Source organism: Scleropages formosus, chromosome 22 (assembly GCF_900964775.1).
Source record: "Scleropages formosus chromosome 22, fSclFor1.1, whole genome shotgun sequence".
Taxonomy (NCBI): Eukaryota; Metazoa; Chordata; class Actinopteri; order Osteoglossiformes; family Osteoglossidae; genus Scleropages; species Scleropages formosus.
Genome location: NC_041827.1, coordinates 7,938,922 through 7,955,115, shown reverse-complemented (window position 1 = coordinate 7,955,115; position 16,194 = coordinate 7,938,922). Strand labels below are relative to the sequence as shown.

General features: G+C 46.3%; 1 protein-coding gene across 3 annotated transcripts in view; it reads left to right on the top strand.

Annotated features, from left to right (window-relative positions):
• LOC108918411 (histone-lysine N-methyltransferase 2D-like) overlaps positions 1-16,194 on the top strand; it is a 39,353-nt gene that overhangs the window by 15,764 nt on the left and 7,395 nt on the right. The window contains exons 17-45 of one of the 3 annotated variants that reach the window (XM_018725588.2): positions 168-332; positions 597-706; positions 836-880; positions 1,133-1,291; positions 1,561-1,749; positions 2,241-2,378; positions 2,650-2,780; positions 2,949-3,102; positions 3,186-3,260; positions 3,565-3,645; positions 3,819-3,992; positions 4,208-4,292; positions 4,390-4,628; positions 5,057-5,130; positions 5,272-5,322; positions 5,442-7,028; positions 7,401-7,556; positions 7,668-7,801; positions 7,947-9,898; positions 10,002-10,125; positions 10,242-10,329; positions 10,590-10,656; positions 10,800-11,032; positions 11,135-14,482; positions 14,558-14,704; positions 14,814-14,978; positions 15,194-15,341; positions 15,435-15,510; positions 15,956-16,131. In XM_018725588.2, the coding sequence (XP_018581104.2) occupies positions 168-332; positions 597-706; positions 836-880; positions 1,133-1,291; positions 1,561-1,749; positions 2,241-2,378; positions 2,650-2,780; positions 2,949-3,102; positions 3,186-3,260; positions 3,565-3,645; positions 3,819-3,992; positions 4,208-4,292; positions 4,390-4,628; positions 5,057-5,130; positions 5,272-5,322; positions 5,442-7,028; positions 7,401-7,556; positions 7,668-7,801; positions 7,947-9,898; positions 10,002-10,125; positions 10,242-10,329; positions 10,590-10,656; positions 10,800-11,032; positions 11,135-14,482; positions 14,558-14,704; positions 14,814-14,978; positions 15,194-15,341; positions 15,435-15,510; positions 15,956-16,131 (10,271 nt within the window). Of the gene's footprint in view, positions 1-167; positions 333-596; positions 707-835; positions 881-1,132; positions 1,298-1,560; positions 1,750-2,240; positions 2,379-2,649; positions 2,781-2,948; positions 3,103-3,185; positions 3,261-3,564; positions 3,646-3,818; positions 3,993-4,207; positions 4,293-4,389; positions 4,629-5,056; positions 5,131-5,271; positions 5,323-5,441; positions 7,029-7,400; positions 7,557-7,667; positions 7,802-7,946; positions 9,899-10,001; positions 10,126-10,241; positions 10,330-10,589; positions 10,657-10,799; positions 11,033-11,134; positions 14,483-14,557; positions 14,705-14,813; positions 14,979-15,193; positions 15,342-15,434; positions 15,511-15,955; positions 16,132-16,194 lie in introns of all 3 variants that reach the window. The other 2 variants (XM_018725589.2, XM_018725586.2) reach the window with 2 other exon arrangements.

Genomic DNA, 16,194 nt, shown 5'->3' with positions numbered 1-16,194 from the left:
CACCGTTATTGGTTAAGGAACTGCACCATACATTGTGATTAGCAGTTTTGCTATGCAGGCTCCTGCCTTTAATGCTTATTTTGGTAATGTAATAAGTATCTTCAGTTTATGACACCATGTAAATGTATTGATCTGGGTGTCACCTGTGTTCCTGTGTGCCTGTGTAGGTGCGTAGTGTGTGTGCAGTGTGGCTCCAAGTCACCTGGATTCCACTGTGAGTGGCAGAACAATTACACACACTGTGGGCCCTGTGCCAGCCTGGTCACTTGCCCTGTGTGTCGGGAGAACTTCATGGAGGAGGAGCTCTTGATGCAGTGCCAGCACTGTGACCGGTGGGTTTGAAGAATGTCAATGCAGGCAGGGTGTTGTTGGTATACACATCCGTCAACATTAGTGAACCGCGTTTTCCTGTCGTTAAATGTGTAAAATGAGCTTAAGATACATTACAGTTGGAAGTGAACTTGCTCTCTTTTTCCACCTACTTTGAGGTGATTCTGTTTTTGATATTTTTTGGTGTTTTGCATTTTCCTTTGATTGATGTATAAACTGGGACAGGACAGTGTGGTTACAGTTGGCTCATCTGTGTCTTCATGTAGGTGGGTACATGCTGTATGTGAGGGCCTTTACACTGAGGATGAGGCAGAACAAGCATCAGACATTGGTTTCACGTGCACCGCCTGCTCTCCCTATGTCCCCAAACCCATTGGTATGCAGTTCCGCATCCTTTCTCTTGATCTTTATTATCTTTAGCTGAATTGTCCAAAGGCTGGCAGAGAAGTACAAAATGGGGAAATATGCTTTTTTGTGACATATTCTGTTTTTTGGTTGACTGCAGTGGTGGAATCCCCTTTAATGATGCCGATGAAAATGAAAGAAGCAGGTATGTTGTCTGGAAGAGGAAGAAATTTGATAATGCCTCTGATTTTGTGGTGCTGGGGCCTTGAACGGTCCATTTGGTTTGATTTCAGTATCACTTTCTACTTAGTTGCTGTTTACACAGTTACCATGTTTGGGTAGCTACCTTTAATTGGTGTGTTTGAGTATTTGCATTTATCTTGAGTGCAGATGTGTCATTTGTATGTCTTATGTTGCCTGCCTCTATGACATGTAAAAGCCAGTCTCCTCCCCTCAGAGCCACAGTTCTACCGCCTAGAGGGGGTGTGGTTGACAGAATCTGGCATGTCCATGCTGCGCAGCATTTCCCTGTCCCCACTGATCAAGCGACGGCAGCGACGATGTCGCACTGCTGATGGGGTGGAGATGAAGGACACAGATCCTGAGGAGGTGAAAGGTGAAGGTGAGAGCCACTGCCACTTTTTTAGAGCTTCAATACTTAAGTTCTGATGTAGTCATAGTATTAACACTTTCATTCCCAGCAAGAACCTGTACCACTTAGGAGTCTTGTTTAGTTTTACTTTATGAAATATACTGAAGGGAAGTGCCTAGAACATCCTTACTATTGATTAAAAATCCAGTACTCTGCTAGTTTTTCAGTTGGGTACCTTGCTATTTTGATGAGTCAAGTTGTAACTGTTGGTCTTGCATGCTTGCCCTTACCAGGCTGTGGGGAGACCATGGACTGCGAGCCTAAACCAGAACCACCAGGAAGCCCTGACCGGGAAGGAGGCCCTGAAAGAGACTTGCCACTTGAAGGTGTAGCTGCTAGTGGTGTTGATGTAGAGGGTGTAAAGGGAGCGACAGACGAAATGGATGATGGGAAGAAGAGGAAACGCAAACCTTACAGACCAGGTTAGAGGCTTCAGTAACATGTTAATCGCAGAATGGTGGATTAGACATAGTATGTAATTTCAGCAGTATTGGCAAGCAGTTGAGTGGCACAGCAGGTTGCACTAGTGCCTCACAGCTCCTGGGCTGTGAGTGTGATTATAGATTTCAATCCAGCTCAGTCTTTATTAAGTTTGCATGTTCTTTCTCTGTTTGGTGGGGTTTCTTCCAGATGTTTCAGTTCAATCCCACAGTCCAAAGACATATTTCAGATAAACGGGAATTTTAATTGCACTTAGTGTATGGATGTATGCATGAATGAGTGTGTCATTGCCCTGTGATGGACTCGTGTTTAGTCCAGGGTGTACCCTGCCTTTTGCAGTATGCTTCTGGGATAGACTCTGGACTATTGTGATTGGCACTGGACAAGTGATTAAAGATAATGGATGAGTAAAAGAAAAGAGGGTGCTGAATATCCTTTACTTTGATTTAATTTTCAATTCCTTTTGTTGTAGGGATTGGGGGATTCATGGTGCGACAGAGAAAGTCTTATGCACGGCTGAAGAAGGGTCCAGCCATACCACTGTCAGGAGAAACTACAACTGATGGACAGAATGTTGACAAGGTTGCAGAGGAAGATAAATTCATGACAGGTTATAATCTTCTATTTTTTTTCCTGCATGTTTATTTCTTTGAATGTTGTTACTTTATCTTCAACCCACATTCTTGCAGGTTATCACATTTTTTTCTTTCAGCCGTAAGATTAGTTATTTAGATAATGCTAATTGTCATGTTACCACATTTTCTTATCAGGTATGGTAGTGTATCCTTTGAGAACTGGGATAATGTTCATTTTAAGATCCAAGCAGATTTGGGGAGTGGTCCTGTAAAAGTAGGATGCTAAGCTATTTTAAACTTGTGCAGGAGCCCACCCAGAGACTCCTGTTGATACTCATCCTGACCTGAAGACGACAGACGTAGAGGGAGAGCAGGCTAAGAAGCGCAGGAGCAGGAAGAAGAGCAAACTTGAAGATTCTTTTCCAGCCTACTTGCAGGTATACCTCCATAGCATTTGGCTTGTGCTCTAAATGAAGTATCAGCAATCCAAACCATCACATTGTGAATATACAGACCTCAGGCATTGCTTAAGTATGCCTTGCCTTCTGCTGTATGTGCCTGACATTGAAGGCCATGATGGTTAGAACTGTTTTCTACTCTTATAGGAAGCCTTCTTTGGAAAGACACTCTTGGACCTGAGTAAGAAAGCGCTGCTGGCTCCACCGGCATACAGGCAGGCTCAGCCCCCTCCCAGACCCCCACAACCCTCCACATCATCAGTCCAAGAAAAAGGGGTGGCACCCTCTGCATCTTTGTCAGGTAAGGGAGATGTCTTAATTGTTTACTTTCCTGAAGTGCATTTAACAGAGTGTAAAATTGCAATTTTTCTTGTAAATTTTCAGCTGAGGCCAAGGAAGGAGTGACAGGAATCTTGGTTCAGCAGGGGATTACTGGTACTGAGATTCAGGTGGAGTCAGGTGGGGTCCTGCTGAAGGACGTGACTGTTACAGACAAACTAAAGAAACACTGTGTCTTTAAATTTGTATATTTTTGAGTTGTTTAATTAAAATGTCTTTGTGACGGTTTACATTTTTGTCATTATTCCAATTCCAGTTTTGACTCCTGAAGAGAGTAGAAAGTGTTACTCTTACTCAAGACATTCTCATAAGTTTCAAGTTCAACATTACATTCAGTTAAGAATTTCTTTACTGATGCAGTGAACATGGAAAGGTGAGTCTGATGGTAGGTGCCTGACTACTGGGTTTCTCTGTACTGCTTCAGGTGGTGCTGGAGCTGAACTTGCCTCCTCTAAAGATCAGCCTTCCAGTGCTCAACAGACCTCTGGTACTGACAAGTCTCAAGGTAGGTTTCTTCTTTTAGGCTGAACTCATGTTGTCAAGTGGCATCACTATTTGCATTGTCATTTCTTTATTTAGCTGATGTGTTCGTCCAAAATGACTTACAACTTTGTTACAGCAAAGAGTTATAGCAGCATTGGGGAGCCTGAAGAGACCATCTTTTCATGTGTATCCTAGGGTTGGCCCATGGTGTTGAGAGCCAAGACTCTGAGCAGTTCTTCAGAAAAGTGCTTGGTGTTTCAGACAGCGCCTCTTTGGGTGGAAGTCTGCACAACAGCACAAGGCCCATCGTGGAGTCAGGCGAGGGGGAAACGAGCCACTGCAATATGCCACAGAGGAGTCTCCCTCCAGGTGTGGTTAGGGGAGAACTTGGTAAACTAAAAGCAGATGGTGGAGAAGAAACATGAATGTAATAACTAGGATATGGCCAACATAGTGAAAGCATGGTGGCCAGTTGTATAAAGTGCTCAAGTTAGACAATATGTCGTGGTAAAATAAATGAAATAGAATAGAAATTTGTGTGGCTCATGTAGACATTCAGTGTTGTGTTTGTGTGTCACATACAGGTGCTTCTCTCTCAGGTTCTCTGCCCTCTGCTGGTATGATGGACTCGTTCCCTAGTCTCTCTCAGTCACCATTTTTTGACAGCCGGTTAGTGAAACTTTCAGTCCAGTGCTGACAGCATTTCTGTATTTCCTCCATTGATGATGTTTGCTTAAGTCACAGTTTTTTGCTATGATGCTGGCAGGGATCGGGCAACTATGTTCAGCCCAGACCATGGGGACGACAGCCCCTGGGCGACCCCTTCCACCCCAGCCACACCGTCAACACCACCAACGCCCACTGAGCCAGAAGGTGATGGACTTTCGTACAGCCAGCGCAGCCTGCAACGGTGGGAAAAGGATGAAGAACTGGGGGAGCTTTCCACCATCTCTCCTGTGCTTTATGCCAACCTGAACTTTCCCAGCCTGAAGCAGGACTACCCAGGTCAGTGTGGAGAGGGCATACTTAGCTGTTAGCTGCAGTGATTAAAGCAGTGGGAATCTACAAGATACTCTACATTTACATTTATTAACTTAGCTGACACTTTTCTCCAAAGTGACTTACAATTTTAAGGTTACAATTATTACAAGCTTACAATTATTTACCCATTTGTACAGCTGGGTAAATTTACTGGAGCATTTTAGCGTTAAGTACCTTACTCAAGGGTACTATAGCTGGAGGTGGTGATCGAACCTGCAACCTTTAGATCCAAAGGCAGCAGCTCTAACCACTACATTACCAGCTGTCTGCATTATAGAATATACTCATATTCTGTAATATTATTATGACTGATTGATGATGATGATGATATTTTCCATTGAAAGATATTAAATGGAAAGTCATAGGAACTTACTTTCTCCTCATTTTACCAGACTGGTCTAGTCGTTGCAAGCAGATCATGAAAATGTGGAGAAAAATATCTGCTGCAGACAAGGTTCCCTTTCTGGTAAGGCCTGTTGTTCAGATGTGTAACTGAGTATTCATAATCCATTATTTTCTATTCTTTTAAGCTTATGTTTTTTACTTTTGTTAAACCCTTCTTGTAATAAAGTGTTAATGCAACATATACCTTCTTTTACTTCATCAGCAAAAGGCCAAAGACAACAGAGCAGCGCAGCGAATCAGCAAGGCACAGAAGGTAAGGAACTACTCCAGGTCCTCATGATGCTCACGTGCAAGTTGTATAAGTATACACTAAGTACACTTAGTGTGAATGTCTGCTTTTGTAAAACAGTGTGGTGTGCTTTCCTCCTGCAGCAGTCTGAGAGCCATTTGTGCCGACCAGTGAAGACAGAGCCTGGACATAGTAAAGGAGAGCGTCCCAACCTGCACCTCCAAATCCCACCCCCACCTTCGGGTTCCCTTTCCACTACATCCCAGCCCAGCTCTGCAGAAAGTCCGTTTCCCTTTACTCCTGGTTCTGGGGTGTTTTTCCCAGAGGGGCAAGTCTCAACTCCAAGCTCTAATGATGCTACAGTAGATCCCTTTGCTAAGGTGCCTCCTCAGTCACCCCGCCCTCACTCCCATCCATCCATTCCCTACTCCCAGCCCTCCAGTAGCCCATTGCAGGCCTGTTCCTCAGGAAAAACCTCCTCTGGCTTGCAGGTTAATCCCCAGGGTCAGCCAGTGTCCTGGGGTCCTCAGGACATGCAGCCTGCTTCCTGCAGGTCTCAGCATGTGGACCCTTTTGCCAGGCCACAGCAGGCCAAGCAAGCTCGTCAGGAGACTGTGGTTCCACCAGGGAGCCCAAGGCAAAGAGGCCATGGAGACTCCCCACTGCTCTCATCCCCACACTCTTCCCACTTTGTGGAGCCTCTTCGAAACCAGCAAGGCATGGGCCGCCAGGAGTACGTTGCCTCACCTGCTGCCCCATCAATGGGACAGCAGCGGACTGATTTGGCAGGCATTCCTTCTTGTGCTCCCTCTACTGGACGCCAAGATCCTGGGTGTGACTCCCCTGCTGGCCTGTTAGAGTCAGGGGATGCTTTGTTCAAAACTCCCATGACACCACGACCCCATCAAGGAGATACTGCAATGGTTTCTGGGTGTCACCCACCTGGAGTCTCACCCAGTCATCTCTCTGAAAACTACCGCCAGTCTCCTTCCACCCCATTTTCAGACCCATACTCTCAGCCTCCTCTGACTCCCCGATCTCAGCCAGGGGAAAACTGTTCTCCTCTGCCCCAAAGACCCCCGCTACCTCAGCAAGATCCCCACTCCAGAGTGCCTGCTAGCCCACAGTCTCAGAGCAGCATTCAGTCACCACTTACTCCAGGCACTCTCTCCAATGAATCCTTTTCTGTGCAGTCACCTGCTAAGCCCCGCTTTCAGTCTCCAGACCCTTACTCACAGCCCCCTTCACGGCCCCAGTCAGGTGACTCCTTCGCTGGTCTTCAAAAGCCGTCCCGGCTGGCTCCCTCCACTTCAGAAGGCAGTACCCCTTTTGTGGGCTCACCACACCACAGCCAGTTGCCTCCGTTACCACCGCCACCACACTCTGCTGCAGATCCTCTTTCTGGAAAGCCCCCAGGACCCCCTTCATTCAGCCGAAGCCCCAGCTTGGGAATGTTCCCAGGGAATCAATCTCAGGCACATGGGCCTTTTGGGGATTCCCGTGCCCCCCAGGGCCAGCTCCAGCTACCACAGCCGCAGACCATGAATGTGGATAGCTTCCCTCCTAGGATGCAGCTGTCAGGAGGCCCATCAGACCCATTTTCTGGGCGACCACAAGAAGTACCTCATACCCCCGCCCTGCCAAGCTCTCAAGAGCCATCTGACCTCCATGTGGGACAGGATGTGGCACTCAGTGGCCTCAGCCAGTCAGACCTGGAAAAGCACAGACAGGTAACAACAACCTGCTCTGTTCTGAAGCCCCCACACACAATTCCTTACCTTGCGACTGATTTAAATGTTTTGTGATCAATGGCCTCTTAATTGTTTTTGTATAGTACGCATAATTCACTGTCAAAGGGTATAGATTCAACTTCAGATGGTTTGGAGTAATGTCAGGTAAGTGGCTTTGATACAGATCTTTTTTTTTTTTTTTTTTTTAAAAAAAAAAAGAAAAAAAAAAAGAGAAAATCTATGTTTGCTGAAAAGGAAAATTAAAAATAAGCTTGTTTAAAACCGTTTTTGTGTTACCAGTATTAAATCCTTGTGTAATATGTTTGTGACTTAATTCACAAACAGTGAGCTTTCCATTTTTGGTCCTTGCAGAGACAGAGGCTAAGAGAGCTGTTGATGCAGAGAAACTCACTCCGGCAGGAGAAAGTGGCAGCAGCGGCAAATAGTGGCTCTGCTTCCTGGCCAGGAGAAACCATACAACCTTACCAACAAGATAAAAGTCAACGTGCTCCTCCTCCATACCCACAGGTAAGAACTGGTTAGAACACCCATTGTCCTTCTTTTGTAAGTGGTGATGGAAGTATGTTACTCATTAATAGTGTTTTTTTTTAACCCTCAATGTCCTTGATATGTGTTTAGGACAGAGCTGTTTCTGCTGGTAACCTGGCTGCATCGTTAGGAAAGCTGCCTTCCACCGCAGGCACAGTGGATGACAAACTGGGTTGCCAGCAAACTCCTGGGACATCTGCCTTAATGGACCCCAGTGGCATCAGGTACAGGCAATTCTGAATAAAACCAGAAGACAGGAAGAGCTGTGCTGTACCTGTTTTTTTTTCCCTGTGCGTTGGTTTTAGTTAACTCACAAATGCTAAAATGATTTTCTTACAACTTTGTTTCACGTGCATTTCTTTTCTGCAGACAAACAGGACAAAATAATCCCCAGGGATTCCACGTCCGTCCCCCCTTTCCTTCTCAATGGCCACGACAGTTTGGGGGGCCTCGCAGATTTGTGCAGCCAGGTTCAACGGAAGCAGGGGGACAGAGATATCACCTTAGTACACCAGTGAACATTCCACCTAACATTCAGAGGATGCAGGGAATGCCTCATCCCCATGCTGTGGTGCCCACTTCTGGAGCACAGGCTATACAGACAGGACCTTTATCTGGACCCCCACCACAGTTCATTGAGCTCAGGCACAACACACAGAGAATGTCCCTAGGGCCGCAGTTTGTGACACATGGCACTCAACCTCGACCGCGTCTTTATGCACCTCAACAAAACATGGACACCACATTTCCCCAGCCTTCTGTGCCTGCCCCGTTAGGTCTTTCTGTTCCTCCAATGCCTTCTGTCCTCAATACTCAAACAGATGCAATAAGAGGCCCTGGAGTGCCATTTCAGCAAAGTACCGTGGCTACCGTTGTACCACAGCAAGGCTCTTTACATTCACCCAAACCCCAGCAGCAGCTTGACACCTCTACTTCAAACCCGAGCACGGCTAGCACTACCTTCCATCCTCAGCAGCAGATCCCTCAAGTTGGCGCTGCAGGAGAGCAAAAGACTCCTTCTCTGGACCCAGTGGTAAACAAACCCTCCAGCCTAGACTTGCCAGAGACTGACCTTGAGGACCCATTTGTTGCTAAAGGACTTGGTGGTGCAGCAGGAGAAGATGGGGCAGAGGAAGATGTGGATGATCTGGCTACTCTTGATCTTGGTCCAGAGAAAGGGGATGATGATTTGGGAAATCTGGACAGCCTGGAGACCACTGACCCACACTTAGATGACCTGCTGAAATGTGATGAGTTTGACTTGTTGGCATACACTGACCCTGAGCTTGACCATGGAGACCCTAAAGATACCTTCTCTGATCAGCTTCGGCTGGTGGAGGCTGAGAGTGAAGGCCCTTCTTCGGCCTCTGATGTCAAGGATGACAAAATGAAAATGGGACTGACTGGACAGGAGCTACTTAAAGCTGGTACACTGGTCACAGTTTCACCTGCAGTTTCTGCCTCTTCAAACACACCACACCTTTCCACACAGATTGGTCAGTCCTCAGGGGTGGAAACCCTACACACGCTTAAGATGGAGGAAAAGGGCCTGACTCAAGACCTTGAAAGTGAAAGAGGGCTTACACATCCAAAACCACCATCTGTTACAGTAAAGGATGAGATGGGAGAGGCTGTCTCAATGATTCTAGGTGGGGCAACAGCTTCTACCAGGCCATCCAGCAATCTTTCTGCTCAGCTGCCAAATGCATCTACATCTCTAGGTTCGGTTGCTTTAGGAGGTCCCACATATGAACCTGGACATTCAGAGACACATTCTTTTCCACCAGATAACCCCAATTCAGACCTTGATGAGGATCCACTGGGGCTACCTGATGGAGGAGGGCATCATTCGCCCGCTGTAGATTTGGACAAAGTTGAAAGCTCCCTGGAGGCCAGTGAATTGCCGCTGCTAATCCAGGATCTCCTTGAACATGAAAAGAAGGAACTTCAGAAACAGCAGCAGCATCTGAACTCCCTTTGCCAGACTGGGATAAATCCACACCATCATAGCATGCCCTCCCAGCAGCAGCCTTCCCCTGCCATAGGAAATCCTCAGGTTATGCTCCAACAGCATCACCGACCCCTTTCACAGGGACCTCTTGGTTCCGGGTTTCAGCCAGGAATGGTACCCAGACCCCATACTCTTGCACTCCAGCAGCAGCAAAGGCTCCATGGAACAACTATTCCCCAGGCACCTCATCTCACTATGGCTCAGCAGCAAAGTATGACTAGAGGCAGCCATCAGGTGTTATCCAGTCCTCAACAACAGCAGCAGCAAATGGTTAAGCCACCTCTGGCTAATAACTTTTTTCCAGACACAGGTAACTCATCTCTGAAATGCTTAAATGTATTTTTACTGAAGAGCACTTCATTTTGGAGTTAGGTGTCACTGAAAATTTCTAACCTTCTGATGCTCCATTGCAGATCTTGACAAGTTTGCAGCAGATGATATCATGGATCCAATTGCCAAGGCAAAAATGGTGGCACTGAAGGGCATCAAAAGAGTTATGACACAAGGGCCCATTGGAGTGCCACCAGGAATCAGCAGGTATCTCAAATATATATTTTAATATGTAATATAGTCTTGTAAAATATCATTGTTTCTTTTTTCAGTCAAGCGTATAGCATCTGCAGTACTCATGTTGGTGTTTTATCCTCTGCCAGACAACAGGTATCTCTCCTTGCCCAGAGGCTGTCCGGAACTCAAGGGACTACCGATCCACAGGGTAGAGTCCCTGCAGGGCCCCCTAAGGTACACATTGATTTTGCATGCAAGGTGTACTGAGCTTGAAAAAATAAATCTTTTTCCCAGCCGAATAAGCTTTAACAATGTTTTATACCAGTTTAGGCCAAATTTTGAGCTCTGAGTGTATATCTTCATGGATTTTGTTATCCCTACTTAGTAATTTGTTTTCATTTTTAGTTTGTTTCCTCTTTTCCAGAAAATTGTGTTAACATGAATAATAGCAGACCACTGTTAACTTAAACCACAATGTTATATTTTGTCCACAGGAAGGCGAAACCAGTGACATGACTCAACCCAGACCCAACCCTCCACAGTTTGTGCAAGGAATCATTAGTAAGCTTGGCAATGTCTGATATTGGTGTTTTGATGATGATGTTGTTGTGTATTTTTTTTATTTTAAATTCTCTGCATTGCTGACTAATCTGAATTATGTCTTACTTTCTTGGCTATGTAATGTACACAATTGTCTTTTGCAGATGAAGCAGAACAGCACCAGTATGAAGAATGGTTACTGCATACTCAACAGCTTCTCCAGATGCAACTCAAGTTCTTGGAGGAGCAGATTGGTGTGCACCGCAAGTCTCGCAAGGCTCTTTGTGCTAAACAGCGCACAGCCAAGAAAGCTGGACGAGAATTTGCAGAGGCTGATGCTGAGAAGCTCAAACTGGTCACTGAAGAGCAAAGCAAAATTCAGAAACAGCTGGATCAGGTGACCTAAATAACCATTGCATAAATATAGGAGAGAGTAACATAGTTTCCATTGCTCACATGTGAATATTTATTTTATTTTATTTCATTATTTTTTTCTCAGGTGCGTAAGCAACAGAAAGAACACACCACTCTGATGACAGAATATCGAAACAAACAGCAGCAGCACCAGCAGGGTTCTGGACTTCTGCCATCTGGTCCTTCGACACAGAGCCCCAGGGTGCTGTCCAAGCTGCCTGGACCATTGATAGGTCAGCAAGGAGCACCAGTGTTGGTGCAAAATCCTGTGCAGGTTCCCACTGGCAGCATCCCAGTAGGGGTTCAGCATGGACAACCTTTCCTTGGAGGAAGCCATGCTCCTCAAGCTGGTACTTTGTCTTCAGGTCCCTCTGCAGGCTACTTTCCCCAGGGGACTGGATTTCAGGGAACAAGACTCATCCAGGAACGACAGATACAGCTTCAGCATAGGATGGAGTCGATGCAAAAATTGCAGCAGCAGCAGCAGCAACAAGGACTAATGGGACAACAGATGCTACCACAAGCACAGCAAATGGGTGTGGTGACTCAACAGTCAGGTGGAATGGCTGTACCAACTTCACAAGGTATCATGGGTAATGCTCTCATGGCTCAACAACACCCACGTCAGCAACAAAACATGATGCAGCTACAGGATCAGCAGGGTCCAGTTCCTATTTTGCAAGGTATGGTTGGAGCCCAGTCTGTCACTCAGCCAACACAGAACATTGTTGGAGAAAAACCAGTCACTCAGAACCAAAGTTTGGTGGGAAATGATCAAAGAATGATGGAAAAAGAGATGTTGTTGCAGCAGCAGAGACAACAAGGTGTGATGCCTCAGCAAGGACCAATTGGTCACCAGCAGCAAGCTCTTAAGGGACCACATATCCAGCTCATACCACAGCAGCAGAACATGCTAGCACAACGCATGCTTCTGTCTCAGCAGCAACAGAAAGGCATAAAGGAGCTGGCACAGTTACAACAGCAGACACTGCAGCAACATCTGCAACAGAAACAAGGTTACATGAACCAAATTAATCAGCAGCAAGACTTGGAGAGGCAGTTGCCACCTCCTTCTTCCCAGCTGGACTCTGCAGAATCTCCTTCCCTCCTGGGGACCTCTTCTCCAGCAGGGATCAATCAAGAAGGTACACAGGTGCAGGCATCAAATGACATTTTACATCAAGGAGTACAAGATGTTTCCCAGGAAGCCCAGAACTGTAAGGAAAGTGGAATACTTGGTCCAAAAACACCACAGCATCCCCAAGTGTCTTTGACTTCAATTCATGTGCAACGGCCAGCTTCTGCTGGGGACCAGCAGGGGACACTAATGCAGCAACAGATGCCACATTCTTACATGGCTCAGCAACAGCAGCAACAGCAACAGCAGCAACACCCACAGCTACAACAGCTTTCTAGTTCTCCCTCACCATCAGGGGTTCAACAACTTTGCTATCAAAGTAACCAAGGTGTACCCTCTCAAGGACAGCAGCAGCAGCTGGCTCTGCAGAGGCAAAACCCCATGCACGGAGAGAAAAACAGTCTTGTTGCTGTGAAGCAGGAAGGGCAGCAAATGTGTTATATAGCTCAGCAACAACAGAATACAGGAACAGTGACTGACCAGAAGGTTGAGCAACCAGCACAGGAAATTACACAACAGCGTGATGAGATTGGGCAGCTGCAGACTATAATGGGGCAGAATCACCCAGGCCAATCTGAAGGAAACATGATAGCCCATCCAAATCAACAGCAGGCTCTTTTTGCCCAGCAGCAAAAACAAACTGTCATAGGACAGATGAGTATGGTGAGAGGACAGCAAGGGCAAATAATGGGCCTCAGGCCGGGGGCTACTGTGGGCAATATCAGGGCACCTTTTAATTTTCAAGCATTTATTGCTCAGAACCCCCAACTACGTCACCTCACACCCAGCCAGCAGGTTCAGCATATACAAGCTATGATTGCTCAGAGACAACAGATGCTGAGGACAACTCTCCCTCAAGGGCAGATCCAGGGTCAGCAGAATCAAGCCCAGCAGGGTGCACAGCGACCACAAGGGTTGGTAACACAGCAGCAGCTACACCAAGGAACAATGGGGCAACAGGGGGTAGTTAGTTTTTCACAATCACAAGGCACAATGGTTCCATCCACAGGTGGGGGACTTCCGTTACAACAAGGCACTATAGCTTCTCCCCAACAACAGCTACAGCAGCCAAGTAAAATGGGCCTGCCACAAATACAGCTTGCCCAACAACAGGGAGTGTCACCTCAGTATGGGGTTATGGCTCAGAAACAACAAGCAATACAGCAACAGCAGCACATGCTGCAAATGCAGCAGCATGTGGCCAGAGGACAGGTGCCAACAGCTATGGGGCAGGGTCATGTATCTAGCCAGGGTCATCTGATTAGACCAGTGACCCCTCGACAGGTTCTTCGACAAAACTCCCCAGGAGACCCGTTGTTTACCAACCACCCAAATGTACAACTCCAGCAGCAGCAGCAACTGCAGCGACATTTCTTTCCATGTTCTACAGCGGTGCATCAGTCTTCACCCATACAGTCACTAGAGCCTCAGCAGGTACCATACCAACAAGTCCAGCCTCAAATGCCAGCAGTTTCCAGCCCATTACAGACAGCCATAACACCGGTTGGCTCTGAAGGTTCTTCAGCCAGCTTGATGCGTCCTGGTTCCTCTGGAGGCATTCCTTCCTCAAGCCCAGCTCCAGTTACCAGACAGGACCAGGGTTTACCTAACTCTGCCCTCACAGTGTCTCACACTCCAGCTGAGACGATAGTGAAGAAGAGCAGTCCTTTAAGCCATGTGATACAAACCACTGGGTCACCTGCAGCTGAGAGCAATGCATCTCTAGGGCAATTAGGACTCAAGCCAGAACCTCTGTCCTCAGAAAATGTAGCAAATCATGCTGCACAGCCTCCTACTGCGCTGACCACTGGATTGTCAGATCGGCAAGAAAAGAATCTAGCACAACAGTTACCCATTGGTATAGCAAGCCAAACACTTAATAAAGTCCAAGGCCCTAGTGCAGAGGCTGTGTGTACCATCCAACTTCAAAGCATCAAGAAGGAGCCTAGAGAGGTAAAGTGTGACCTTGTGGCAAGGGGTGAGGTTTGCACTGTGGCAGTCAAAGGGGAGACTAAGGGTGGCCTGGTGGTCCCGTGCAATGCTAGTTCTAGTTACAGCTCTGGTTTGGCTCACTCCAATATTACAAGCCCAGGAAATGCAACAGAAACTTCAGCTGTACATGCACAGCAAAGTGAGACTGGGCAGCAGCTTCTGCAGAAGTTATTGCGCACCAAAAACTTGCAGCTGGCAGCCCAACGGCCTTCAGACAGCATCCACAATGAAATCAATGGCCACATCAACAGCAAGTTGGCCATGCTGGAACAGAAACTGCAGGGGACTCCACGCAACATGGAGGTATGTCTCTTTATCCAGTAATTATTTGTCATCTATTCAAATACATTGCATTTATGATTCCATCTTGTCAAACAGGATTTGCAGTCCATCACCAAGAAGACTCCTTCAGTGAAGACAAAGCGGACCAACAAACTTGGGGAACGAGGGCCCAACTCTCGGAAGAAGACCAAAAGGGATGAAGTTGGCAAAAGTACAGAAGCCTTGATGAAACAACTAAAACAGGTGAGGGGGTGATGGATCTCAGAAGCTGTATGCCATTTCAGATCTGTCATTCTTGAATTTAACATTTTGTTGTGATGAATCTTGTGACAGATTTTTGTTGTTTTTTCAGGAGCTTTCTTTGCTTCCTTTGATGGAGCCTTCCATCACTGCCAATCTTGAGTTGTTCACACCGTTTGGTAGCAGTACCAACAACAATGAAGGCCAGTTGAAAGGCTCATTTGGAAATGCAGTTTTGGACAACATCCCTGATTACTACTCCCAGCTGCTCACTAAGGTACATATTACTTATCAAGGGCAAAAATACAAATAACATAAGAAAGCATATGTTAAATTTCAAATGAGCGTGCTGTGTTATACCAACAAATTCAAACATTAAAACAAAAGGTCACAATATACACAGTGCACTGGCCAAAATATTGCACTCCCTTGTTTCACTGCAACTATTAAACTTGTTTCCATGTCATAAGTCTTATGCTTCTCTTTTCACAGAGCAATCTCAGCAACCCCCCAACACCCCCATCATCACTGCCTCCCACACCACCACCCTCGGTGCAGCACAAGCTTCTGAATGGGGTGACCACTGTGGAAGACTTGTCGGAGAGCCAGAAGGACAGTGAACCTCCAGAAGATGCCAAGGGTGAGCAGAAGGTCTTTGAATTAGCTTTTGTTTTGAAGTGGATTTTGTGAACTTGTTATGAGCAATGAACTGTATTGCCCCTTTTATCAATAGACTCTGACGAAGTGAAGAATGTTGATTTGTTGGCAGCCCTTCCTACACCCCCACATAACCAAAATGAGGACATCAGGTACAATAACTGACATTAATAAGCTGGGGATGATAAAGTGAATGAAGTTTGTACTGTGTATGTGGGATAGTTGGTAGCGTAGTGGTTACAACTACTGCCTTTAAACCCAAAGGTCACAGGTTTGATTCCTACCTCCAGTTGTTGTACACTTGGGCGAGGTACTTACGCTGAATTGCCCCAGTAAAATTACCCAGCTGTATAAATGGACAAATGATTGTAAATACCTTAACATTGTAAGTCACTTTGGAGAAGATCCTTGGCTAAAAATTAATAAATAAATATTTATGTGTATTTTCCTGTAAAAAAACACATTAAAGTGGGGATTTGAATACTCAGCTTATTCATGTTTATAATGGTATGTTTTCTTCAGTGACCCATCATATGTTGAATAGGTGAGTGGATTCCAGCAAGACTTGTCACTCCTTACCCTGCTGTTGTGTTTCAGGATGGAAAGTGACGAGGACAGTGATTCTCCAGACAGTATTGTGCCAGCTTCCTCTCCTGAGAGCGTGCTAGGGGACGAAACAACCCGCTTCCCACTGCTGGAGGAGACAAAGACGGAGGAAAGCAAGAGAGCAATATCTCCTGTAATTCCCATCATCTCCTGCACCACAATCCCTGGTATGCAACACGACTCTCCCTAGAAGCCACTCTCACCCTGGGAAAGGCAGAGGACTTTGTAAT